Here is a 27,748-nt window from a genome sequence, read left to right as displayed (position 1 = left end):
TCACTGCTTGGTGTCAGGTGAAGAGCTCAGGTTTAGCGGGATGCCCCCTTGGACACCCACAGAGGTCAGGTAGGAAGTAATATTTTCAGATGGAACACAAAGCGATGAACTTTCAGGCAAGCTGATGAAGTCGTTTGCAAAGATTGACTGACGATCGATGAGGAACTGCTGGGCACTTTCCAGGATGACATCTTTCCCTAGGAATGCAAATGGACAACATAAAACTCAGTTTCTGGAAGGCAAGTTACCAGACTTCACGTATGTAAAACTGAAAAGTGGCAAATTCCCACTGCAACAGGAGAAGAGGGGCCTCACTCCAGGCAAAAAATGCTTGGAAACACTTGAATCAAACTTGGACTCACTCAGAAGCCCACTACAATCAATGGGAATCTCTGCAGGCTGCCAAGATGGGTCCTGCCCGAGTGCTGAGATGCCTCACAGGAAGTGAAAGAGGGATGACCAAATGGTTGGAGACTCTGAGAAGTGGATAAGAGCAGCTTCTCTTCTCCTTCACTCAAGAACAGTCTGTTCTTGTCTTGTTCTTCTTTGCAGAAGGAGACATCTGCCAACTGCCCCATTTTTCCAGCATCATGCATGGACCATAAAGGCTTTGCAAACAGGAGATGCTCCTCTTGCGCAGTTCAGCCCCAGCCTGCAGAAGAATTCTCTCCAGTGCGGCTGGGCTTTTAACACCTTCGATGTTCATGCAAGATGCTGAGCTTAAGGTGGAGACTGGAGATCCTTGAACTACACACAATACATCAGAACTCAGGTGGGATCAGGTGTCTACAGCACCAAACTAAGGCTCACAAAAAGCTTCTCTTTCAGATCTAGCCCAGTTGAATACACATGAAAATAATAATAATATATCACTATTCCAAGACCAGGAAAACACTTCTAGATTCATATCTATGGCCAATGACACACTTTATCAGAGTCAATGAGGAGGAGAATATCAGCTGGACAGTTCCCTTGAGGTCTGGTAAAAGGTCAGGAGAAACCGAAACACAACCTTTGCCTCTGGCTAGTAGCAGCTACTGGGTCACCTCCACTGCAGCAGGAGACAGAGGAAACACAGAACTTGTACAGCTCTTGCCAGCCCTACTTCACTTAGATCACCACATTGCTCGTAGCTGGTGATGAAAAGGCAGAGAGACAGTGGAGACACTGATAGACACGATGTGGACCCAAACAGGAGCAGAAGCAGCTCAGTTACATTTAAACCTCAGTTTACGCCCCATGCGTTTCCCACTGCTCAGTAGCCAGTTCAGCAGTTGTTGTGAAAGCATTGCTGACTGGCACTCATGAAAGTAAAATAGCAAATATGTTTTGCTCCCTCAAAGTGGCAAATGGTTGGTGCTGGACATTGCATCTACCTGCTGACATGTTTAACACCTTAATTACATCCCCATTTCCCAGTCCGCAAGAGCTGCTGGTGCTCCTACCTGGGCAGGCATTGTTAAATGGTGGGTTGAACACTTTTGAGGACAGCTCAGTTGCATTCTTCTCCAGGTCCACTGTGAGTCGCTGCATCTTGATGCAAAAATATAAACTACAATGTACAATTATACAAAGACAGGGGAGCTCGTTAGAACTAGGCCATTTCTGGAAATCAGTGCTTCATCAACGCTGCCCAACATCCACCAGTAATGCAAGCTGTCCTGTCCCTGCATCTCCTCCCTGTCGCACCTGCACTTGGTTAAAATACCCAAAAGCATGTGCTCAAGGGCAGCTACACCTGAAGGAGAGGTCTAAGGGAGATGTAATCTTCTACTGGCACTGGGTAATGAAGATCCTGACACATGAGGAGGCCAGGCTAGTGTCACTGCAGCTGTCCATGCCTGGCTGCCATCAAAGTTAAACCCACAGGCCTCTGCAGCCAGCAACAAATGAGAAAGGAATTCTCTTTCCATTTCCCTATGACTTCTTTTAAAGTAAGACTCGCTTCTGCTTGCACGGAGTCACTGCTAGGTGTGGAATCGCTGCTTCCAGGCTTCTCTATGCTCATGGCTTACTGGAGGATGAGGAAGCCTAAGGGTGGGTTGTACCAGTTGCTGGGAAATTCAGAGGACTCCAGGACTGAGCTATTGAACATTGCAGCTCCCTCTTGGTTTTTTGTCTCATGCAATCCTTCTTAAAAGAGACCATCCCTTGCTTCCAAGACTTGCTAATATTATGCCTCTTCAGAGACTCTCCTTCCTGACACTAAGGAGGTGAAGTTACCCAGTAAATTCCAAATTATTAAATCAAAGCCTAGAAAGGATAGTGATATCATGAGGAAGGCTTAGAGACCTTTTGCACTTCATTAGAATAGATTAGACTTTGCTGGCACATCAGTAGAGATGGCAGAACCATTTTTTTTTTCTAATCTGGCTGGCAGTGATGGGTCTGAAAAGTCACCCTCTATCAAGAAGGAAAAAAAAATCCCAGTCATGAAACTCACTTTTCCTTCACTGTTTACTACATCACCGTATCCTCTTCAGAAATGTCTGTGTCAATGTCAATTCCAAACAAACACTGCCAAACTGAATTTCTCCTTGTTTCTTCCGTACGTGTGTGCACGATCCTCTGTTCTAATTATGTGTGGTTTCAGGGATGGCTGCACTTTATAAAGGGCTTTGGCACAAAGACACTTTATGGATCTATGGCATTAGTAGGAAGTGACATTCATACCAAGAGAAAGTTTGGAGCAGCCAGTTTAAATCAGAGACTCCAGGACACCAGCACGTCTCGAAACAAGCTCTGGCTGAGGGGAAAAGACAGGTCACGAGTATAACGCTCCCAGCCTGCCCTCAGGAGATGCTGACTTGCTGGGCTTTACCACACTCTTCCCTCTGGCTATAAAATAACTACGCATTCTTCAGTTATGCACAAGCTCTACTTAATAATTACGTTGTTATTATTATTCTATCAGAAATACACATCTCTTACCGGGGACAGACTGGCTTCCACTTCAGTCAAATTCCACTCACTCAAAGATAAATTGGGATTAAAGACCTGCTGGGAGGAAGAATAAAATTAGGGCTCTGAAAGGTGTAATAGTTAGAGATGTTCATATCCTCAGCTGTCTGTGGAGATGCCAGGCTATGCCCCAGCTGCTCTGGCACACTACCCAAAGCTCTGGCACATTAATTACCCAAAGCTACAGGCTCGTGTATGCTGGTTTGTAGCAGAGCCAGATCAGCGAGGGCTGAGTTGGGAGCTCTCGTGCTGATCTGCTAGCCTTGCTGCCTGCCACTGGAGGGGTGGCACAGGCACAGAGTGCCACAGTCACACCATAAGCCAGGGCAGCTCTTTGTGTCACTGCACATGCAAGTCAGAGCCCTTTTTTGCTGCTCTTGCATCCTAGGACACTTCCAGATTCATATGGGTTTTTCAAAGCCTTCCAAAAGGCAGTAGCAGAGTGCAGATCACTGCTGCATCAATGCCCCAGTGGCAATTTCTTGAGAAGTCTGAGCAATGTGGGAAAATGAACTCTTATCTGGGGTACAGTTTTATGATTCGTTCTCACTTTTGTGACGTTCAATTGCACAGAGAGAGCAAAGTGTGTCAGTAACAGGAAAACTCCTCCTAATGAAAAATAAGAAATAGAAGCCAACGGAGCCAGGGACAGAGCAGGCCATTAGAAAAGCTTTCCGTAAAGTCAAAATCAATCATAGACACTTAGCAACAAACATAGACATAGGAAGTGGTTTTAAGAGAATAAGATTGATATATTTTTAATGATTTTTCATTCCTGTTTATCCATGCAAGTTTACCATGTGCCTGCATCTGAAGCACCTCCTCAAGGAAGTGAATCTTAGACACATACATTCTTTTGCTATGTAGTTATTTGATTATTGGCAAAACCCTTTCATATACTAACTAGGTACAAGGAGAGAGAGTGAAAGAGAGAAAGAAACAAACCTTCATATTGCTTCATATATACTTAAGAAAACAGTATTCTAAAGAAAGGTGACCTGAAAACTGCGAACAGATAAATATCTCAGCAGAGAGAGAATTTGACATCACCTACATTTCCCAGAACATGAGAAAAGGGGGAAGGTAGTAGAGTATCTAGGAGTATCTATGATGCAGAATATGCAGAAAATAAACTAAGCCACCCAAAAAATTTACCCAACTATCTAGAGAGTTGTATTAAACCTATTTTATGTACATGTGTTAGGTCTCATGATGATGTCTTTACCAAATGTTTTGTGCTCCTAGAAGTTCAAATATATATATTTTCAAAAGAAATGTAAAAAAAGCATCATAAATTCTGAAATCCTGCTTATAGGAGCAGGTCAAACCAAAGCTGTGACTCTGCTGGCAGCACGTGACAGATGACGCGCCACATGAGAGCAAGCAGCATGGTCCATCAGATCTACAGCCCAAAGGTACCGCTGGGAACTTCCCAACTGTTCCCCGCAGCTATCCTCAGGGAGGGCCCGACACTCACATCCAAGAGGCTGGCAGGCTCCAGCCCGTACTGCTGGCTCCTCAGCAGCAGCTGCAGCCCTTCCAAACTCCAGTCCATGCCCTCCAATGGGTCTGGAATATCTGTTCTGAGAAAAGACAAGGGGAAAACATCACCACAAATGAGACTTGCATAGATACATACAGAAAGCAGGACTGAGCAGCCCTCCAACATGATGTTTATGCTTAAATCTCGTTTAGGAAACCAAGAGCCCACTGTCAGTCCGGGTTTGTGCCATATAACTTCATTTAATCCCAGAAGCACAACCCAGCAGAGCACAGAGGGGACTTGGTGATGGTAAAGCAAGTTGAGACGACTGCTCTTGGGCGACACGTATGGTTTTGGGATGGACAGTCTGTGCACATCTCTTCAAGACTGGGAAAATTAAAGCTTTCCTTTGAATAAATCCTTCTAGAGAGGCACTTGGGATCCAGAATGGGCTGCATTCCCACCCTCCTGGGTCCGAGATGCCTGAATTACTATTAACTAATGGCTTTTAGAGGAGTGACTTTTACCTGCAGGCATTCAGCCTGTATGCTGCATCTACTGGAGATGTTCAGCTAAAGGAGCAGCTGTGAGGGCCTGCTGTATTTAACCACCCCAAAAAGCTACAAAAATTTCTCTTAAAATCCAGAGTCTTTAAAAGACTTTTCAGTCAGGTTTTTTTTTCTAATAAAATGTAGTAAGTAGCCAGTGTGGTTAAGAAGGAGGAATTTAGTTCTCTGTAAGGACCTAAAGGAAAATAGAAGCCTTTTTGTTAAGTCTACTGAGTGTGGGGGCTGTTCCCCCAAGTTGTCCTCACATTGCTGCAGTTGCCATAAAGAATGAATTTTGCATTTAACTTCTACTTCATCCACCAAGCTGCAACCCTGCTCTCCTGCTGCTGGTGAAGTCTGCTGTACACTCACCCTTGACCCTGGTGCTGTGGGGATGCCTATGGCATCCTGGCATCAAAATAATGAACCCTCCATCCTTTTGTATGAAACTTCTGCACTCAGTGAACACAAACTCCCAACTCTACATCCTGTGAGTGACCTCACTTGCTATTTCATGATTTTAAGGCGAGATTTTTATCTTTTATAGGCTTTTATGAGGCCTTGCTTTGGACTGCACAGCATTTTACTGAGCCCCTCCAGTTAAAGGAGACAAGCACAGTGGTGCAGCTGAGTTTTGTGGGTTTTCACTCTTAGTCAGAGATGGGGAAGCCGAGCTCTCTTGCAGCGTTAGCTCCCCGGTACCTCCCCAGAAACGTGTGGCCCATGTGACACTGCCAAAGGGACTGGCTGCCCCCTGAAGACGGACCTAGCACTGACTCAGGAAAGTCACCTTGGAAAGCTGGTAGGAGGAGATGCAAAGGGAGAAGAGACTAAAGAGAACTGAAGCAAAACAGAACTAAAGAGAAAAGTCTATTTGACTTCACAGTACAGAAAAAGAAAAGAGGGCAAATTATTTCCCTCTCAAGTCCAAGCCTGGGCCTGATAAATGCTTTGCTGCCTTACCACATATTTCCCCTATACAGATTGTACCTTCAGAGGTGCAGAGGTTACGATGATGCTGGACTGTCATCTTCCATCACTGTGTATTTGCACACAAGTGACACCCTTATTCACTGTCCAGAGAGACCAGTGACAAATATTTCCTTATGACTTTATGTAACTGAAGACTCAACAAAACAGATGACAGAGGGTGCAGAAGCTACTGGAGGTGTAGTGCCATCCAGTGGCCTGCAAGTCCACAGACATGGATGCTGGTCTAGGCTCCAGCTTTCACTTGGACCTTGGGCAAATCCCTCTCACTGCAAAAAAAACTCTTCCTGCTCCCATGGCTCTGATGCACGTGCTCTGACAGCTCTTCCTCTAATGGGTCCTTCAAGCAAATCATCCACAAAACCCTCTACCCCTGTGAACTATCCCTTGGGCTTCAAAGGTCCTCTAAACAGGTGCCACAGGTACCGGATGGAGCTCACCAGGCTGCATTAGGTGACTTAAAGCCAACATCCCTTTCCTGCTAGCTAATGGGAAGAGAGGGCCATGAAACATGCAGAACCACAGCTCCCCTCACCTGTCCAGCAATGTCCTTCTGCCTCTTCTCTCAGGTGGTTGTGAGGTCCCTGGTGGGGTTGCACTGCAGCTCCCTTTGCCTTCCAAAACTGACTGAACCATGGCAACCGGGAGCACAGGGGGCTCGGAGCAAGCCCGGCAGCCTGGCAGGGGAACATCAGGCTCAGCAGGGGCTTTCACTCCAGGGCTGACTGGCTCTTCTTTGATCAGCATGAGGCACTTCTCTCTGTATCAGAGGCAAGAGTTAGCACCACACACACATCTGCTCCACAAAGGCCTCGTGCTACTGGGAAGGGCAACAGCACAAGGGCTTGCTTCCACTTCCCATCAGACTGCCCCACTGAGTCTTTCCATTCTCCTAGAAAGAAACCAGCAACCTTGTTGTTTTTCCAGCAAGCTCCAGAAATGTGCTCAGCTGGAATATCTTCAGTCACTTCATTAGTTATAGATATAATGACTTTGCCCCATTCATTTTTTTGCGCAAATATGGAAAATACACGTCCATGTGTTCATTATTCCTCAGATGACTTGAGACAGGTTAAAGGGTCACTAGGCTGGAGAGGTTCCTCTGAAAAAGAAAAGTCTCCACCCTAGAGATAAAAATGGGATCAGTAAGAACTGAAGTTAGGACTGGACCAGAAAGCACTCTAGAGATCCCAGTGACATAGGTGGCATCTTGTGGCCCTGCAGGATTTGGCGCAGAAGCTGACAGTCCCAGTCAGCTGTTTCACTTGTTTGGAAGCAGATGTTTGCCTTTTTCCAATGGGAGAGGCATTCCATGTTATTGCCCAGAGAAGCTGTGGCTGCCCCATCCCTGGAGGGGTTCAAGGCCAGGTTGGATGGGGCTTTGAGCAACCTGGACTGGTGAGAGGCATCCCTGCCCAGGGCAGGGGGCTGGGGCTGGATGATCTTTAAGGTCCCTTCCAACCCAAACCATTCTATGATTCCTAGACAGACATACGACATTGAAGTTTTGAATGGTGGCATTTTCTATGTAAAAATCTACTCTGTACCACTTATAGGAGACTTTACAGCTCTCCCTGAAACTGCACAAGTGGAGCCAAAGTGACAAGGGTACATAGATCAACAGGGCATGGAAAACCATACTGAAAAAATACTATCTTACTTCCTTTGACTAGCTTTGCTGCAAGACAGCACATGAGCATGTCACATATGGGATGGCATGTGACACTACAAAATCCTCCTCTGAATTCCTTTCAGACTGTCTTCCCATCTCGTGAATCCTGAACTCCCACAAGAAGCTCATGTTGATTTAGGAAGCACTGCACTCCTGAACTCAGGGCTGTGGCTCACATTCTCAACTCATGCAGACAGAGCACAGATCAGAGGCCACCAGATGGCACTCAGTAATTAGTAGAAATAAGCAACTTAACTTGAAGGTTATATATTAAAATTTTTCTGCTTTAGAGATGGCTTCCAGGTTTTTTGTTTGGCTTTTTTTTTTTTTTTTTAATTAAATCTGGAGCTCTTTACATGTTTCTAGCTAATTTTATGGCTATGGTTTCAATTGACAGACAGATATACAGGCAATTTCTAGAGTATAACTGCCTTGCCTATATGCTTGAGAAAATGTTTCCATCATTCATCTACTTGCTTACTTTCCACTGACATAGCCGTAGCTGTTCTGCTACTAGCCCTAAATACACTGCATGTCGGCGGCAGGAAGAGATAAGCATTAAAATACCTCTGCATTCAGTTCTTAAGCTACTGGGACCTTTTCACAGAAAAGTTGTCAAACATTGGAAGTTGTGATGCAACCTTTCTGTTCTCATTAGCAGAAAGATGTACAGTTTGATTCTGTTTCTTCTTTGTCAAAGCCAAAAGGAAACTTCCTTTCTCTCAAGAAACCCAACAAGTGCTAGTACCTCATTATTTGATAAAGTCTGAGACAGCCCCTGTCTTGAGAACAAAATACAAAGAAACATCAAATACTTCTTAAAAAGGTGAGTGGAAGTTCTCAGCCTGAAATTCATTACTTTGTTTTGAAAGTTATTATCTGCTGTTATTATCCCTCCCTGATTCTGAAAATCTCACCCGCATTTCAAACTGGAAAAAATATTCCAGCACACCACCTCTACAGAGGTTTGCGACTCAGACAGGAACTTTGGTAAAATTACAGCCAGTAAAAACTCTTTTCAAGTTATACATGTCCATACCCACTCTCCTTGTTTTTAATCACAACCATGTTTACCTGTCATTTTCAGGAGGAGATTGCATATTTATTATGTTGGAAGGTGATGCTTCAGTAATATCAGATATGATGGGTCCTCCAGAAATTGCAGGGCTGTTTAAGCAAGAGGCAGGTTCTGTTGATGGCTAAGAGGAAAGTAAAAACCATATAGATTTATCCTTCTGAGGACCAGAACAAGCCCAAGCTCCTATCTGAGATAGTTAGGGTTTATTCACTGTGCCCTTGAGTCCTCCTTGTATGGAAACCAAGAAAGCTTTTACCTACTGCGCAACATTATAATTTCCTCTGGTCTTTCTTCCAACCATGCAGAGGTGCAGGTGTGAAATAAGCACTGTGACTGAAGTGTCAGCTACTGAGAGGTTTTACCATGCCTGACATTTTGCCTAGGCTGCTTAGCTTCCTCTGCAGGGAAAGCTCCGACACAGCCCAACAGGGGAGTGTGTCTCTCGTGCCGGCTCAAGTATCTTAGCTGCATAAATGTCATATGTCTGGTGTCTGCTTTGGTGGATTAGGGTGGTGGGGATCCTTCAGCGACTGCAAAAATCTGGCTTGGGTCAGAAAGATCACTTCTAGAACATACTGCTTCCTCTCTGCCCTTGAGCTAAGCCAGCCTGGGGTAAGATCATGGAGAGTTTGGTGTTTTGGTGCCTTTCCCTCCCACAACCCATAGCCTCCCATATGAACACAACAGCATGAGCATACACAAGCATGCGCCCCTCCCTGCAACGGGGAGCTGAAGAAATAATAATGCCCCTCAGCTTTGCAAACCTCTTCTTCACTGCCAAACTCTTGCCAAACTGCCTACTCTGTATTACTGCTTCAAACATTTTTCCACCCTGGCCAAAGAAATCCCGCAAAGCGCAAAGGCTGGTGTCAACCTACCGACTGTATGAAATAGGGGTCATGGAGGGGGTCCGTAGACAAATGCCGGTTGACCTTGGACACTTGTGGGGCTGAGATCCCATTGTCAAGCATCAGAGGTCTGTGAAGAGAAACAGGTTTGTTTCCCCAGCACATGCTGACTGGATCCTGGTTGCTCATACAAGGAATGTCTCTCAGCCAAGGACTGTTTTCCCCTGGGTACTCCTTTTTTTCTCAGCTGTAAGGTACTTTCTTGTCCAGTGTTATGGACAAGGAAGGGAAACAACAGTTTTGGACGAGGTCACCATTAAAAAAGGGCATTAGCCATATAGAGAAGATATAGAAAGATACAAGATACAAGATATTTTCTTATTTGAAAGATACAAGTAAAATAACCAATTCATACTTTCTTCTAATTGCTAGTGGTTTCAAGCTCTAGGCTGGGTCCTCAGCTCATTTAACCGGAGGTAACTATGCTGAAATTATTAGTGAAATACTGGGAATCTGGCCTTCATAACAGCTCCCTCACGCTCAGGGCCCCTTTGGCAAAGCAATATCTTCGTACATAGCATTGTATAAAAGGAACCCATGCCACACACTAAATAATAAAACAGGGGGAGGTGCAAAGCAGAGCCTAAACTCATTGCATACAGGCTTTTAAAAAAATGACTGACAGGCTTTTACAGGTGGCTACTGACAGCAAGACGTGGGTCTGCATGCTGGGTCCTGTAGTGGGAGTGCTTTATGTTCAGTAAATGATTGAAACCAAGAGAAAATGAGAAGGACCCTCAAAAGGGCACTGCCTTTCCACCATGAAACTTCCTTGGATTTGTGATACAGTCCCAGAGAAGCTGGGTACTGGTATATTTTGCTACACACCCACTACTGTTAATGCTGTGATGATCCTGTAAAACTGCCTAGCAAATTCCTATTCTTGTCCCACTGTCCCGCAGTCTGGAAAAGCATCTTCAGTGTTCATTTAGAAGACAGTGATTTGGAGGGCATTAGGGAAAGCCAATTATTGCACAGTAACGTCTAACAGGCTTGACAGAAGACAATTCCTCGCTCTCCCCATCCTACAGACATGAGCTGGATGTGTTGGGAGAAATTACGGGTTTGCTCAGACTCCAATTAGATCCCACAGCGAAGGGCATTATACAACACCACACAGTGACCACAGTGCTCGAGATCTCAGTGTTGTCTAACAGCTCATTTAAACAACTTTTTCTATTCTGTGACATTAACTAAAGACACAAAATAAAAAGAACATTTGAATCACCCTGACATGGACCTTGTTATGGCAGGTGCTACCTACCCTTCAGTACACACCAAGATATCATAGCCAGCTCTGCAACAATTACAAATTTGTAAGTGCCCAGATCTCTGCTCCAGGAGCCACAAATAAACTTCCCCATCCAACATTTCTTATCAAAGTAACTTTGGCATCTAACTCATCTACAGCCTCCCAGGTCAGACATGCTTGTGGGACCTACAGACCTGTCCAAACCCAAAGCCCCTAGTCAGCACTTGGGTCTGTGCCGACAATTACTCCAGGCTGTACACTATGCTTCCCTGCAGTCATTTAAGAGAGAGGCAGGTAAACAAAACTGTGAAAGATAGAAGGGCAGATATAGAAGTTCACAAGAGCTGAGGTTCCTTGAACACAGACCCTCATGTTTCCAAGGAAGCAGAAACTCAAATTAACATGCACAATACTGCGCAAACTGCAGGTGGGCTGTATCAGTGTGATCCCTCTTCATAAGGAGGCCACCACAGTTGCTGTGCAGATAGTTCTGTGCTCTTCTGCTTCTTTCAGCACAGTTTCTCACTAATGATTTTGTTTTTTCAAAAAGCAGTAGTCTAAGACAACACTTCTTGGGCTGCAAAGCTTCTATAGGGAGTGCACAGCCCTAACCATGGAAATTAGAGATCAGATCTGGCATCTCCTTTCTCTGCCTCCTCACTCCACTGGAGGAAAATTTCCCCGCTCCTGAAACTCAGCAACTCGGAGCAGCTGATATCCTTCTCTTGAGCCCTCTTCTTTGTTACCATTCTCCATGCAGTGTTTATCCCTTCCAAGAGGCTCAGTAGAGGGGGTAGGCAAAGGTAAAAGTACCCAGCTTGTACAGATTGTCCTTCATTCAGTCCTGTGTTTCCTTTACAATCCTCAAAAGAGTCAGCCAAGAACAAGGACACTGATTTAAAGAAAATCAACCCTCTTGAGCAGCCATTCTTGGGAAGCCTGGCTCCTTTCTCTGAGGCATGGAGAAGGTTCTGAGTTGCCAAAGGCCACAAGGTAATAAACATGGGAAGCGGAGGTGGGTCCTTGCCCTCAGCCTGAGCCACAAAGGCAAATTCCACTTAGGAGCCCTTCTTCCCTCTAGATCACAAGAACCACAGAGCAAGAAATGCAAGGGTGCTCAGCTGGAAGGCACTGAGCTTCCTAATTCAAGCTCCTCTATTCACTTGCCTTGAAGAGCTTATTTATGATTCTAAAGGTAGCCCTTAGCTAATATCTGTCTCCACCTTCCTCTCTGTAAGGCCTGCACCACCCAATCTGTGTCTGATACACACTAGTGGCCAAAACTAAAGATGTCTGTGGTTTGCTGGACCCAGCCCCACTCCCACTGATGACAAGTGGCAAAACTGGGACCTTTAGGACCAGCAGCAGGGTCCTGCCCTTTACCCTCCCACTAGTTCATGTTCCCATCTCCCATCGCGCTCCGTATTCCCCAAATAAAGGTCACGAGCTGACAGGGTGCTTCTCTAAAGGCCACTGAATGGGGCATGTCAGCAGGTCTGACTCGGCAATTCAGGCCATTCATTTCCCATCACCATGGTGCCCTGGTCCGGTGACCACCCGCCCAGGCGAGCTGAGCTTGTGCTTTTAGTGAGGGGGCAGCATTATGCCCACAACGTGCGCGTACCACACAAGGGTACTTACAGCTTCCTCTTTATCCCAGCGCTGCTGGGGCTCGACTGGAGCTGGCCAAACAGAAACTGAATCAGCTGTCAAGAGAGATCAAAATCCGGCGTTAATTAGCAGAGTGATTCAGCACACCATGCTCTCGCAGCCACTCTCATCTCACACATCCCTCCCTCCTGATACCACCCCGAAGCTGAGTGCAGCCATGAAATACGGGAGCCAAATTGCATCAGACTTTGGAACCCAAAACCGAACTAAGCTTTCCAAGAACTCCAACGATCTGCCCAGCTTTCAAGAAACACAGCCAGGTGCCTGCTTTGTGCAAAGGCTGCTTTCTCTCACGTGCTCAGACCTTTCTCTCTCTGCTTCTGTGCATGCAGAACTCCAGTGAGCCCTATTAGACATGGGAATTTTCCTGTGAAGTACACAGGCAAACATTCCTAGTCCTGAAGTTAGACTTGGCCTCCCTAAAAGTCTTTAGAGACCTTTAAGGCTTCGCAAGTGAAAGAGGCAACCCCCTAGGGGAGACCCTGGATGGATGTCTTAGCTCTTCCAGTTAGGTTTTTCAGCCCTGTGAAGTTCAGTGTTGATATAACAGGACACTAAAAAAGATGCAGAATTGTTTTGGAGAGGAATCATTTAGCAACATATCCCCAGGTCACCTTGAGCCTAATGCTCTGCTTTGGCCTCCAAACAAAGAGAGCATTATTGTCATATATCACAGCTGTCTCTTACTCATTGCTCAATATAACAAAATTGAGTTGCATAAACGCCTCTACAATGAGTGGTGTGGCTGGCTGGTCCAGCCTCAGAGCCAAAGGGAGGTTTGATAGCCCTGTGCTTTTCTACCCAGTCCTATGACGCTGGGATGCCACGTGAGGGTCAGAATGTTGCTCTGAGGGGGATTGGGAAATGTGACATGCTCAGTCACGACAGCACCATCTGGGAATCGCTGGGGAGGACTTTTCTAGTACTGGTCATGCTAGATTTTAAGGGAGACAGATCTGCAGTGCTCCTTCAGTCTAAAAGGTTATACAGTAATTCCGCAACTATATCAGCAACTCCAGAAAATGTTATCTGTTACCAGAAGTCCCCATCAGGGGGAATGGCTAACCAATTCTGCTGCCTTCAGTTTCAGTGCTGGCAGGATGGGGAGGCTCCTCCCTTGTACAGACGAAAAAGGAAAGATTTGGGAAGCCCAAAGGCATCGGTACAACCAGAACACAGTCAATACAGGGCGATTAGTGAGAGCTGTACTCTCTGGCTCAAGACTTCCACAGAAAACTTGTTTCTAACATCACAGCAAGGACTGACAGGAAAATTTAAACCTTTTGTTTGAGGGAATAATCTATGCTTTCTTAATGACCACTTTCCATAGGACACATAAGAACATCACACAATTTGAAAGAGAGGGAAAATAAATATATGGCGATACCAGAGTGTGGAGGTTATGGGACATGAAAAAAAAATCAGAGGAGGACATACACCATGCAGTACAAGTGAGTTTGGAGTTTAGATGTCCACTACCTTGTTGATCACTTTCTGTTGCTGTGAGTGGTTCTGCCGGAGAGAAACAACTTCCCGCCAAAGAACTTCATTTTGCCTGCAAGTGAAACAGAAACTTTCCGTGAGCACAGAAACATCCCAACAGCTCATGGTGCTGCCACGATGCACAGCAGACCCAACTGAGCAAAGGCTGTCTCATGCTGGGGCTCTTGCAGGGCTCGGCTCTTTTCAGGTGTCCCAAACTGGGTCACACAATTGCTTTCCTTATTTTTCTTTGACCTCAAAAGAACTACAGACCAAAGCATGGAGGAAAAACAGAGAAGCCAACATCTATAGGAGAGGGTAACAGGAGGACATGTATTTAGGTTTTGTGGAACATTTGGGCCAAACTCAGAATTACAGCAAGGCCTGATTTATGACTTTGAATGATTTTGATCACCAAGACTATTTTTCCTGCAGGAGCCAAGAAAGCCCAACCTCTCCACAACCGCCCGCAAAGACCAAGAGATCCTATGTATTTTGCCTGCTGCAACCTCATACACATGGCGGTACAAAGGCATGTTTGGGAGTGACTGGAGCAGCTAAAGGGATGCTTCTGCATCTGAGAGAACTAGGAGGACTGTAATGATTTCGTTAATGAAAGTCAATGATTTCATCCAGCACAGACCCTGTGTCCAGCTTTCAATTGCATAGAGCGTATCTATTTTCTGTCTGCAAATGCAGCACATAGGGGAGTTTAGAGGCTTCCTTGAACAGCCAGCCCCAGAAAGTGGGATGGGGAGATGCAGAGTTCATTTACTGTGCTGCTTCCAAACCCAAGCGCCAACCAAGTCCATGCTGCAAAAGGCTTTGCCAGTCAATTTATCTCAAGAGTATATGGAGGTACCAAAACCAACAGGACGGTAAAACCTACCATACAGGTGAAATTTATAAATGATTTTTGCTTTTTAGCCTTTCTAGTGTGGATTGATGCTAGAACTGGGAAGATAAGGTCCAGGGCTTGAAAGAGCACAGTAGCTGCCCTCGTATAGCAGCTTGTACAGCAAGAATCTCTGCAGGGAACTTTCTGTACTGGTAATGACAGGTTTTTCAGCAAAGCAGCTTTCCATAGTCTGACAGCTTGTGCTGGTGTTATGTCCTAATCATTCTTCATCAGTGTAAATTTCTTAACATGGTTTCAGCCTGGGATTTCTTGTCTGTCTTAGTTTATAAAACTTGTTTTACTTTCACCAGTTTGATGCAATTTAACCTTTTGTCAGATGGAGGAATGGAGCAAGCAAATCCAAAAGGAGAATAAACTAAAAGCAAGGCCAAATAATCAATCCTGGAATTCCTTAAAAATTAAAAAAGATACAAGCCTAGAAACTCTTTCATTGCCACTGCACCTGGATTTCATGGTATGATTTCATGCATGTGCTAAGTGTGGGAGTCATTAAAAATTAAGATAAAATAAAAATATTTATCCATTGCATGTAAGTTCCTGGGCTGGAATGGCGTTTCATAGTATAAGGTGTTCTCTCAGGGCCCAGGATGCCAGTGTCATCTGGCGATGTATGAATATCAGCTTTCATTATAAAATATGGGGTTTGGGTCTTTTTGATTATTCAAGTGCTTTTTAAACAAAGTTCTCTGCAAGGATTAAAATTCTGGAGGCATATAAAAACCTCTCCAAGTACATGGTTTATAAACCGTATCCATTTAGTAAATTCCTAGTGACCATGTCTGACTCAGAAAATCCCAGAGTCTCAGAGAGCCAGAGGTCAGGCAGCCACAGGCAAGCAGCATTGCATTTGCATGTTTTGCTCTTATAGAACAATTTTGGCAATGTCAGAAGACACAGTCTTCAGAGAAATGGACTAAACACTACCAAAGTTCTTGTGTTCTTATATATTTTGGGCCAGTCATGTATTTTGGAGGTGGAGGATGACAGAGAGGTATTTTTAATATTTTTGATAGCTGGAGTGGCCACCCCCACATTTCTGCCAAGGACTCTTCTAGGTGTGAGAAAGAGCTACATCTCTTTTTACCATGATTTCTGACTGGAAGAAATACCCTTATCTGAGCTAAATCTCCAGGTTATGCACATACTTCCTGCATGGCCCCTGCTGTGCTTTCCTCATCTCTAAAGGGAAAATAGAGATGAAGAGCACATGTCCAGCTTTCACAGAAGACAGAGAGGCTGAGTATTAATTAATTTTGTAGATCATGAGGTATGCATAGAAATCTATATGGAAATCCTACATGTTATCATCTCAACAGATCTAGTCCCTATGATTAGTCCCTGGCTCAGCCTGTGCTCCCTGGGAAGGAGGTGTGTAAGGTTCCTCCTTTGAAACATTGCCCAAGACAAACAACTCTCAAGAAGCAAATGCCCGTAAGAAGCAGCCTGAGTAGGATTCAACTCACTGCTTCATGTCCTGCACTTGACACTCCATGTTCTCCTGTTGATTCCTCAGTATCTGTACCTCGTATAGCAATCTGCTGAGGTCCTCCTGGCGCATCTTGGTCTCCTCACTTTTCACTACTGACACCTGAGGAAGAAAAATCAAAGATGGATTTTACCAGCACAAGAAGGGCATAGACAGAGAGAGTCACTGCTGTGGCTCAGGTGCTGGGCTCTGACATGCAGAAATACTGGGACAGGCGATGTATGTACAAGAGTTTAAACTATCCTTAGGTTTATTACTGCAAGGGTCAAAGGGATAAAATAGAGCAAAGAGCAGGAAAAATCCTTTCATACAGGCAGCAGTACATGCTCCACTAGAGTGGGAACTTATTTCAAATCAACCTGGGGAAAAAAAAAGGTATTTTGAGGAACAGGGTGGAATTGAACTAGACTATTTAATTAATTCTTTCTATTTTAACTATAGAGAGACCAAATCCAGCTTTGTGTTTTACAGGAATGAGCCTGAGGAACTGCTTTAAATTGACATATTACACTTCTGGATTTCCAGAAGGTTTTTGCTGAAGTCCCTCAGTAAGCTAACTTAGTAAGAGAACATCCCTTTTGGGGCATCACTAACAGGTTAAAAGATAGAAAACAGAAGGTAGGAGTGGGTTATTGCTACTATAATAACAGAAAATAACCGTTGGGGGACCCTGTAGGAGTTACGCTGCACTTATCTAGAAAAGCGACAGAGCAAACAATCACAGAAAAAATTCTGATGGAAGCCAAGCTCTGCAAGCCAAGGACCCCCTGCCCCAACCATACATGTGTATGGAGAGGAGAGAAGTCAGAACCACAGGGTGATATCGAGGTTATACTGAATGGTCAATAGTATGGCAGCCCGTGGTCTGAAAGCAAACAAGCATTTTGATCAAGAGAGGAGCGCAGCTGTGGTAGAAACCCTTGCAATGACCATGGAGTGCTGTCATGGTCAATCAAACCCAAAAAAGGGTTAGAAAGGTCCAAGAGGGTCTCCTGCTTGGGGAGAAATGAAGCATTTGCTGCTCAAGACACCTGAGGGACAGGAAACAAATATTCACTACTTCTCTCCTAGCAGAAGGCCTGAGGGAAATACATTAAATAAAGAGACAAGAGGCTTAAAGTAAACCATGGGAGCTCTACTACAGTGAAGCTGTGGGGCACATTGTTGAGGGATGTTTGCAACAAGCACCAGGCAGCCTCTCCACAGCAGCCGTGTGGAACCTTCTGGAACTGAAGTCTCCTCACCTCAGCCATCCCACCCAGAGGGCTCACCAGGGGCTCTGCAGAGGCCTGGCTGCCATGTGTATCCCCCCTCAGATCCCCTCACCTTCCTCTTGATGTGCTCCAGGAGGTGCTCATGGCCCTGTAGGAAGCAGAGGTGCTGGAACTCCGTGTCGTCCCGTTCAGGCTTGACGAGACCCCCCTGCTCGATGTTCACCACCTTCCTGAAGCCATCTGCGTGGAGAGGACATGGGTGAGGGGCCCACAGACCCAGGCCTTCCTCCTCACTTCCCACCTCCTTCACTTTTGAGGACATTTCTGTTTATTCTCCCTGCTATTTGAGCTGTGCCGGTGCTCAAGGCCATAGCCATGCCCCCTCCCCACAGCCAGGCATGATTTTGGGCCATATCTACAAGAAATCCAGCGTGAGGGCCATCCCACTGGCCACCCTTGCTGCTGGCCCATGCAATGAAAACCTCACCAGCAATCCCTTGGCCAGGAGCTGAAATGCCTGCTCTTAGGAAATCTCTGGTTTGATTTGGGAGCCAAAGGGATTTGGGGGAAGGTTTTTCAAAAGGCACAGACCAGCATCAGGTGCCACTTTTGGAAGAAAAGGGTCACATGCACATTTGGAAATCTGCTTGGAGTATACTTCTCCGAAGTCCTAGAAGGGTTTCTCAACCATATCTAAAGACTGGCCTAAAGTTTACAATAGAGCTACTGTATAGTTAAATAGTAAAGTTCCTTTACTGTTGAGCTTTGTGAATCAGTCATTGAAAAACTTCTAAAAACTACTATATCTTAATAGAGTCATGGTCTAAATGTGGCTAAAAACTATAGCTAAACCTCCACAAAGAGGTGAAAATATCGGAAAAGCAAGGCAAGGTTTTCAGGGAGAAGTACTGTCCGTAATTAGTTCAGCAATATGGCTGCTGAAATGGGTAAGCTCTGGGCTCTACCCTCAAAAGCAGCAGTTTCTGAGGGAGGTGTCACAGCATCAGGCTGCTGGAAAAAGCCCCATGTAGAAAAAAATGCAAAAGAAATAATAATAGGTCATCAAATTGATGCAAGACAAGCAGAAAACCTGTTAGCTGAAATTTCTTAACTCATGTCTTGCAATGTAATCTAACAGAAATTTCACGCTGGAATCTAAGGTCAATGCAAGGAAATCACCCTCCTGGGATCCCAGAGGCAAGCAAGCCCCCTTTGGCAAAATCAGTAATGCCACAGTAACACAGATATGTGAGACCTCAACTTTTCTATCCACAGTTGTCCCTCACACCTCCTGTCCCACCTGCACCCTCCATCGCTCCCCCTGTGTCTCTAGGGCTCACATGGCCTAGGCTCTGGAGGTGGAACTTACACATGTTCAGCTGCCGGACGAAACTGGCCATGTTGTTGTGTTTGAAATATTTGGGCAGCACCTCTTTGGCAAAGCGTCCTTGGTCAAATACATGGAAGCTGGTGCCATTCTGCAAAGGAGACAAGAACAAAGGCGAAGTCAGAGGAGCGTCCCTGACTATGAGAGGTGATTTCCTTGAGTCCTACAGCCGGGGAAGTCTTGCTCTTTGAATTGCCATCTTGAAGCTGAGAAGAGTGATAACAGCCTTCAATGACGGATGTGCTCCTTTCAGTTCTGGCCCTTTCAGTCCTCTGTGACCACGGTTTTGATCTTTTTCTACTAAGCTTTGCTTAATTCAGAGCCTTGGATATGAGAAAGAAACTGCAGATTTTTACACACAAATAGTTGGCAGCTTGTTGTGGCAGGGAAGCTGTGATCGTCCACCCTTGCATGGACCTCACAGAAAGACTCTGGTGTCTGAAGAAGGTCCTGGAAAGCAGGAATTGCCATTATAACCCCTTGATTTACTTGTATAGGTCTAACTCCAACCCACCTGCTCCAGAGCATAGCAGTCCCAGAGGGAGAGCTGCCAGGAGAGCTGGCACAAGAAGCATAGCAAGGCAAGAAAGCAAATAATCTCTGGAGACACCACACTGACCCAGAAGCTCTACGTACCTTCTCTTGATTATTTTTGAAAGTACACAGCCACGAGGGAACCTGAGAAAGGTTAACAATCCTGCTTTACAGCCCAAGCTAGCAACATGCATGTTAACTAGATAAAATACCTGTTTCTGGGGTTGCAGTGTCAGGACTGGCAACTGCAAAACAATGAAAGCTGCCTGGGATCGCTGGCAGAGACAGACAGGCTGCAGGCCCTGTGCTTTCCCAGCCTGGCCTTCCACCTGCTGGCAGCTAAGCTGGTACGGAGAGGGCTTGTGAAACACTGTGCACTGAAGCTGCCTTCAAACTGCAAACAGCAAGTCATGCAAACTTTTTAAGCAACAGAAAAATTGGCGATTAATTTTCATCTGTAACCAACACTTAGGAACAATGTTTTCTAAATCCCCAGCCTCAGTGTGTCTCCAGGATATGGAGACAGAGGGACCACCTTAAATCCTATCTGCTCTGGATAGGGGGGTGCAGCACAGGGAATTTGGAGGAATGAAGAATCATGATTTCAGCTGTGGAGTCTGAGGCACAAGTGGCATTTTTGTAAACTTGCACAGAGTGATATCTAGGGGCTCACACTGACTTTGCTCATGGAGAGAGAGCGAGCTTTATGGAGGGACAGGCAAGGTGCAGAGACCTACACCAGTGCAAAGACATCAGCAGATATTAGGGACCTACCACCTCAGCTGAGGCTGAGTTTCAAGGGACAGCTAGCTAAAGACACCACGGTCTGCACGGTGTTGGCAGGGAGGGCTCTGAGACCAGCAGAGCCACCATCATCCTCCTGCTGCGTTCAGCGTTATTACCAGCACCAAGTGGCATGTCAGCCTGGGGGGACGTTACTTCGCAATGGACTGGGTTTTGACTGAGAAGGACAGTGTTTCATAAGAGTGAGCACCCAGTGATGTGCGGGTCCCGCCACACGCCCATCACAGGGTTTGTAGCTGCACGGGGTGCTCTCAGGGCTGCCTGGAAGTTTCTAAAACTGGGAGCGTAATCAGGACCACGAGAAAGCTCAGTGACTAAAGAGGGGCCAGTGTGTGACTGTAGCCAGCCCACAGCCTCTGGAAAACAGCCAGCTGGCAAACCCTGCTCGTTGCCACTACACTTCCATCACCAAACAGGGCCAATTCCCTCTGTGCTCAGGCTCATTTGCCAGCTCTAACAATTAACACTGCACGCCCACAAACACACAACTTTGGTCAGCTGCGCTTCTTGCTCCTTGTTCTCTGCTGCAAACATGACTGTTTGCCTTCAACAGTGCCGTCTGACCATCAACAGAGTCTTTCCTATTGTTCCTTGTCCCATGCAGCAGAAGCAGAGGCTGATCCAGCACTGAAGAGATTCACTAATAACCTGTGTGCTGGAATTACCTCACAGACTGAGCTTGCAGACATGACAGCAGGGACCAGGGTTTCCCGAAACGCTGCAAAGGCTGTTCTGTGGACAGAGCGCAATTTTCCTGCTTCCCTTCTGCTTCTTCCCCACTCACTCTCTCTGGGATACAGCTGTGTGTCCCAGGCTGGGCATGCTGATGAAAATGAGAAGCACAAGGGTTGCATGTACCCAAACATCACCTTATGGCCTCTCTTGAGAGGTCATTCCTTTGAATTCAGGGCTGCAATGTTCTCAGAACCTGGTGTACTCAAAAAGATTCCCACAGACACAAGAGACTTTGGAGTTACTGTGTGTTCATTGATGAACAGTGCGTGTGCCAGCTTGTTCCCATATGGCAGCTATGCCTGGCTTGTCTTACATCATGGGAATACAAGCTGGGAGAAACTTTGAAAGTCTTCTCTGCCCAAGGGAATATTGACTCTGCAGCATGTCGGTCTTGGCAGATGCTTATCTTAACTGTTTTTGACAGACCCAAGATGATAGACACCCCTCACCCAGCCCCGGCAAGCTACTCCAGAAATTTGCTAGGAGTTCTTCCTGACTCATCGAGGAGACCAGCTCCAGTGTAGGTAAGTCCGCACCGGGGGAGGGAATCGTGGCAAAAGGAGCTCTTTTTGAGGGCTTTTTGAAGCCGGGCAAAGCTAGTCTGTCCTGGGAGCGGGTAGCTGCTGGGCAGGCTGCTGAGGTGGCCTGGGCAGAGCCAGCACCCCCGGTGACAGATTCAAACGAGGTGTAAATGCACCGGGACCACTCCCCCCCCCCCGCTCCTCCCATAAAAGAGTCCTTTCGGGAGTACTGAGCAAGCAGTGAGTGGGTGTAACCCAGAGTGCCATCTGGGACCACCACCACAAGGTGCAGGCAGTGGGGAAAGGGCACGGGCACGTAGAAAGGAACTGAAGCTCTGCCAGCTTGACAGTTGAGTCCTGCTGCTGGCATCATCCCTTGGAAGGAGCTTAGCCATGGTCTCCACCTGGAGGAAGGTCATGCTCTCAACCTCAACCAGAATGGATGTGCGAACCCAGACAGAGCTCCCACGGAAGCATACAGCTGCCCAGGTCACAGGCTGCAGGGAGTGCCAGGACCTTTCACTGGTAGTGGGTGGTAGCTGAGACCTGCTGTGTGAGATGTGAACAGGTGAATGATCTGCTCAGCCTGGTGGCAGAGCTGAGAGACGAAGTTGAAAAGCTGAGGTGTATTAGGGAGGAAAGCAGCCAGGGTCTAGAAGCCCCTGTATCCACCCTGGTCAGGCTGAAGGCAGAAGCCTAACTGAAAAGAGCAAATGGAGACAGGTTCATGGTCGGGGCAACAGATGAACTCCCAACCTCGCCCTGCCCAGTACCTCTGAAGAACAGATACGAGGTACTGGTTGAGGAAGGCCAGTCGAGGGAGGATGTAGGTGATGAGCAATCTACATCACAGATGCTTCCTCAGTCAAAAAAGCATACACCCTGGATCACCACCACACCCACAAGGACAAAAAGAAGGGTTATAGTTGTTGGTGACTCCTACCTGAGGGGGGCAGAGGGCTCAATATGCCAGGTGGATCCTCTTCAGAGGGAAGTCTGCTCTCCTCCTGGAGTCCAGGTTGAGGACGTCACCAGGAAACTTCCTGGCTTAGTACGGTCCTCAGACTATTTTCCATTATTGATTTTCCATGTAGGCACAGAGGAATCTGCAACTCGCAGTTCATGAGCAAGAAAAAGAGACTTCAGGGAGTTGGGAGGGTTGGTAAGGGAAACTGGGGCACAGGTTATTTTTTCCTCACTCCTTCCAGTTGCAGGCAATGATGCTGGGAGGAACAGATGGATCCAGTTGATTAATACATGGCTCCATGGCTGGTGTCACTGCCATAACTTTGGTTTCTTTGACAATGGATTGGCCTATAGAGCACTGTGCTTGTTGACATCAAATGGGAGACACCTCTCTCAAAGGGGGAAGATGGTTCTTGCCCAAGAGATTGCAGGGTTGATTGACAGGGGTTTAAACTAGAAGTGAAGGGGAGGGGGATAATAACATCACGCTTGTCTGTGACAAGCTGTGGGATATGACATCAGGGTTAGAGGGACAGGGTGCTAGTAAAAGCCTTCAGCCTGTTGCCCTGAGGCACACTGGTGACACTGCACTGCAGTCACAGTCTTATGGAGATGAGCCAGTAGTTCCTGAGGTAGCTGAAGTCAGCAGGGAAACACCTGTGAGACACCTCAAGGAGTGTTCCCCAAAGAAGACAGCACAGCCGACAGCCCAGCTGAAGTGCCTCTACACAAATGCACACAGCATGGGCAACAAACAGGAGGAGTTGGAAGCTACTGTGCTGCTGGAAATCTATGACATAGTGGCCATCACTGAAATCTGGTGGGTTGAATCCTACAACTGGAGTGAGGCTATTGAGGGCTACAAGCTGTTCAGAAGGGACGGGTGAGGAAGGAGGGGTGGAGGTGTTGTCCCCTATGTTAAGGAATGGATAGAGAGTGAGGAGATGTCCCTAAAGCCCTCCCTGGGGTCAGATGAAGAGAGAGTTGAGAGCTTGTGGGTGAGGATTAAGGGGTAGGCCAATATGAGGGACACTGTTGTGGGTGTTTATTACAGGCCACCTGATCAGGATGGGGAAGCTGATGAGACCTTTTAAAGTCAGCTGAAAGTAGCCTCACAATCACAGGCCTTGGTTCTCATGGGGGACTTCAATCACCCTGAGATCTGCTGGGAAGGCTGCACAGGCCAGGAGGTTCCTCCAGTGTATTGATGGTAATTTCTTGACTCAGGTGGTGGAGGATCCAACAAGGAGAGAAACACTACTGGACCTAGTTCTGACAGACAAAGAGGGACTGGTGGAGGACATTAAGGTTGGGGGCAGCCTTGGCTGCAGTGACCACGGAAAGATAGATTTCAGGATCATGGGTAGTATGTGCAAAACAACAAGTAGGACTGAAACCTTGGATTTCAGGAGGGCTAACTTTGACCTCTTCAAGAAACTGCTTGGAGAAATCCCATGGGATAGGGCTCTGAAAGGTAGGGGGGCTCAAGAGGGCTGGCTGATATTCACTTTCTCCAAGCTCAGGATCGGTGCATCCCTAAGAGCAAGAAATCAGGCAAGGGAAGCAGGAGACCTGCGTAGTTGAGCAGGGAGCTCCTGAAAAAGCACAAGTGGAAGAAGGAAGTTTACGGTGCGTGGAAGAAGGGACTGACCACTTGGGAAGATTACAGGAATGCCATTAGAGTATGCAGGGATGAAACGAGGAAAGCCAAGGCCTCCTTGGAATTAAACCTGACAAAGGATGTCAAAGTCAACAAGAAGGGGTTTTGGAGGCAAAAGGAAAACTAGAGAAAATGTGGGCCCACTGTTGAATGAGACGGGTGCCCTGGTGACAGAGGATGCAGAGAAGGTGGAATTGCTGAATGCCTTCTTTCCTTCAGTCTTTACTGCTCAGGAGTCCCAGACTTTGGAGGTAACAGAGAAAGTCTGGATGAAGGAAGACTTCCCCTTGGCTGAGGAAGATCAAGTTATGGAACACTTGGGCAAACTGGATATCCGCAAGTCCATGGGTCCTCATGGGATGCACCGCAAGTGCTGAGGGAGCTGGCAGAAGTCATTGCTGGGCCACTCCCCATCATCTTTGAAAGGTCCTGGAGAACAGGCGAGGTGCCCGAGGACTGGAGGAAAGCCAATGTCATCCCAGTCTTCAAAAAGGGCAGGAAGGAGGACCTGGGAAACTACAGGCCGGTCAGCCTCACCTCCAACCCTGAAAAGATGATAGAATGACTTGTTCTGGGCGTCATGTCAAAGCATATGGAGGAAAAGAAAGCTATCAGAAGTACTCAACACGGATTCACCAAAGAGAAGTCATGTCTGACTAACCTGATAGCCTTCTATGATGGCATGACTGGATGGATAGATGAGGGGAGGGCAGTGGATGTTGTCTACCTTGACTTCAGCAAGGCTTTTGACACAGTCTCCCACACCATCCTCATAGGTGAGCTTAGGAAGTGTGGGTTAGATGAATGGACAAGTGAGGTGGATTGAAAACTGGCCGAAAGACAGAGCTCAGAGGGTCATGATCAGGGGCACAGAATCTAGTTGGAGGCCCGTAACAAGTGGTATTCCTCAGGGGTCAGTACTGGGTCCAGTCCTCTTCAATGTATTCATCAATGACCTGGATGAAGGGATGGGATGTACCCTCAGCAAGTTCGCTGACGATACAAAACTGGGAGGGGTGGTTGACACACCAGAAGGCTGCGCCGCCATCCAACGAGATCTGGACAGGCTGGAAAGTTGGGCAGAGAGGAACCTGATGAAATTCAACAAAGGCAAGTGTAGGGTGCTGCACCTGGGGAGGAATAACCCCCTGCACCAGTACAGGCTGGGGGCTGACCTGCTGGAGGGCACCTCTGAGGAGAAAGACCTAGGAGTGATGGACAACAGGATGAACATGAGCCAACAATGTGCTGTTGTGGCCAAGAAGGCCAATGGCATCCTGGAGTGCATCAGGCGGAGTGTGACCAACAGGTCGAAGGAGGTTATCCTGCCACTCTGCTCTGCCCTGGTGAGGCCCCATCTGGAGTACTGTGTCCAGTTCTGGGCTTCCCAGTTCCAGAAGGACAGGGAACTGCTGGAGAAAGTACAGTAGATGACTACGAAGATGATTAGGGGCCTGGAGCATCTCTCTTATGAGGAAAGGCTGAGGGACTTGGGTATTTTTAATCTGGAGAAGACTGAGGGGGAATCTGGTCAATGCCTATAAATACTTAAAGGGTGAGTGTCAAGAGGACGGGACCGGTCTTTTTTCAGTGGTGCCCAGTTACAGAACAAGAGGAAATGGGCACAAACTTGAATATAAGAAGTTCCATCTGAACATGAGGAGGAACTTCTTTACTTTGAGGGTGGCAGAGCACTGGAAGAGGCTGCCCATAAAGGTGGTAGACTCTCCTTCTCTGGAGACATTCAAAACCCACCTGGACATGTTCCTGTGCAACCTGCTCTAGGTGGATCTGCTCTGGCAGGGGATTTGGACTAGGTGGTCTCCAGAGGTCCCTTCCAACCCCATATCATTCTGTGATTCTGTGACTGCATCTTCCATTTCAAAAATGCATGTAATTACTTCTGGTCCAATCTTCCACAGATAGCAGACACAGACAGTCAACTTTTCCACCTTAGAACAGCATTTAGTGTATATATAAGCCATTACCAGATTTCCTCCCCATCTCTTCTCCTTCATGCTAAGAACAGTACATAGGTCCTTATAGGTCCTATTTTCTAAGAGTTCCAATTACGTCCACAAATCTTAGGCATGCACACAATTTCTCGGCTCCAACACACTGATGGGTAGAAGAGGAGGATACAACACGGGAAACTTGGACATCTAAAAGTCTTACCAAAAGCTCCTGAGAATATAGCTGTAGCCTCTGTTAGGTTGCAGGAAAGCAGAGCATGGTGGGAGTGGTCAGTCAAACAAGTGTAACAGAGGAGGGACTACTTATACGTGTTAGAAAATCCTTCTTGGTTTGAAAGTCCTTATTTAAGACACAGGATACCGAAACTCGGTGGCTGGGAGAGGTATGGCCATGTAATACCAGCATCAGAAAGCAACCATTGCCTTGGATAACAGTGCAGCTCAAACCCATCTCAGGTTTTGAATGAAAACTCTGATGGACACAAACACATGACAGAAAGGCTGCTTTAGACTATTTTTTTCCCTTTGAAACCACTTTTGTTATAGATTCTTAATTTCAGAGAAGTTTATGCAAACAACTGATAACTGATGATAAAAAATCACAACATTATTTGCAGCAAGTCTTAATCAGGTCAAAAGCACAGCTGGGTATCAAAATACTGTACTAGGGGGACAAATAAATCATCTTAATTCTCTGATTGCACTTAGTGAATTAATGCCTCGGTGACCAATAAGCTAAAGCAAAGCAATCTATCCCAATGAACCTGTACAGACAGCACGTACACACATCACCATGATCATCACACAGACTAGGTGAAACATCAAGTAAAAGCTCTTCTGAAACAGTGAGCGATTTAGGGTGCCAGTCTGAGATCTCTGTAAACTACAGGTTTCAGCCTCAGGTCTGAATGCTGTTTGTCTGATGCCTTCTCCCAAGACATTTGCGAAAGGCTGATAACAAACACATGTGAAATAACATAAACAGTAGTGGAATTATTTAAGGGCTTTGCACCTTTTCTAGACTATTTAAGGGAACTGCAGATTGAAGCAAGGCGAAAAACATCTCTCAAAGAATCTGGATTTTTAGAAGATTCAGTATTAGACACCACTTAAGATGCTTTAAGTGAAATGTGTAGATATTAAAATGCTCTCAAATCAGTTGTCCCTTTGAAAGAGAAAAGCCACAATATTGCAAATAAGTAAAATCAAGTATATCCAAAAGGTCCCCTAAGGAACTACCAGTCATTTCACTCTCCCAGCTGTAAGGAGAGCCAGCACTTGTAAAGGAAAGAGAAGACGATGTGATACCATTTGGGCCTCACACCTGGGTTTCTCCCAGTGTTGCAGGCATTCAGGGCCACCCAATATTTGCTGTACTTACACTGCTCCAGCAGATGAGATGGTTCGTTTCAGGGTCTTCCACCAGTGTCCAGAGTTTGGTTAGGAAGGCTGGCACATTGCTGGAGTATCCATCCATCACCAGAGAGCTGGGGGAATCCTGCAT

General features: G+C 46.4%; 1 protein-coding gene across 1 annotated transcript; it reads right to left on the bottom strand.

Annotated features, from left to right (window-relative positions):
- On the bottom strand, positions 1–27,748 carry LOC141471553 (heat shock factor protein 4-like). The gene is made up of 13 exons (XM_074158131.1): positions 27,626–27,748; positions 19,034–19,142; positions 17,777–17,904; positions 16,428–16,552; positions 14,043–14,118; positions 12,534–12,598; positions 9,611–9,710; positions 8,729–8,853; positions 6,518–6,742; positions 4,439–4,544; positions 2,932–2,997; positions 1,446–1,533; positions 1–197 (listed from the first exon to the last, which is right to left on the bottom strand). Exons 1-13 carry the CDS (start codon positions 27,746–27,748, stop codon positions 1–3), a joined length of 1,533 nt encoding a protein of 510 aa, XP_074014232.1.

Source organism: Numenius arquata, chromosome 13 (assembly GCF_964106895.1).
Source record: "Numenius arquata chromosome 13, bNumArq3.hap1.1, whole genome shotgun sequence".
NCBI lineage: Eukaryota > Metazoa > Chordata > Aves > Charadriiformes > Scolopacidae > Numenius > Numenius arquata.
Note: the sequence above shows the minus strand (reverse complement) of the source record. Positions and strands in the feature narration are given on the sequence as shown.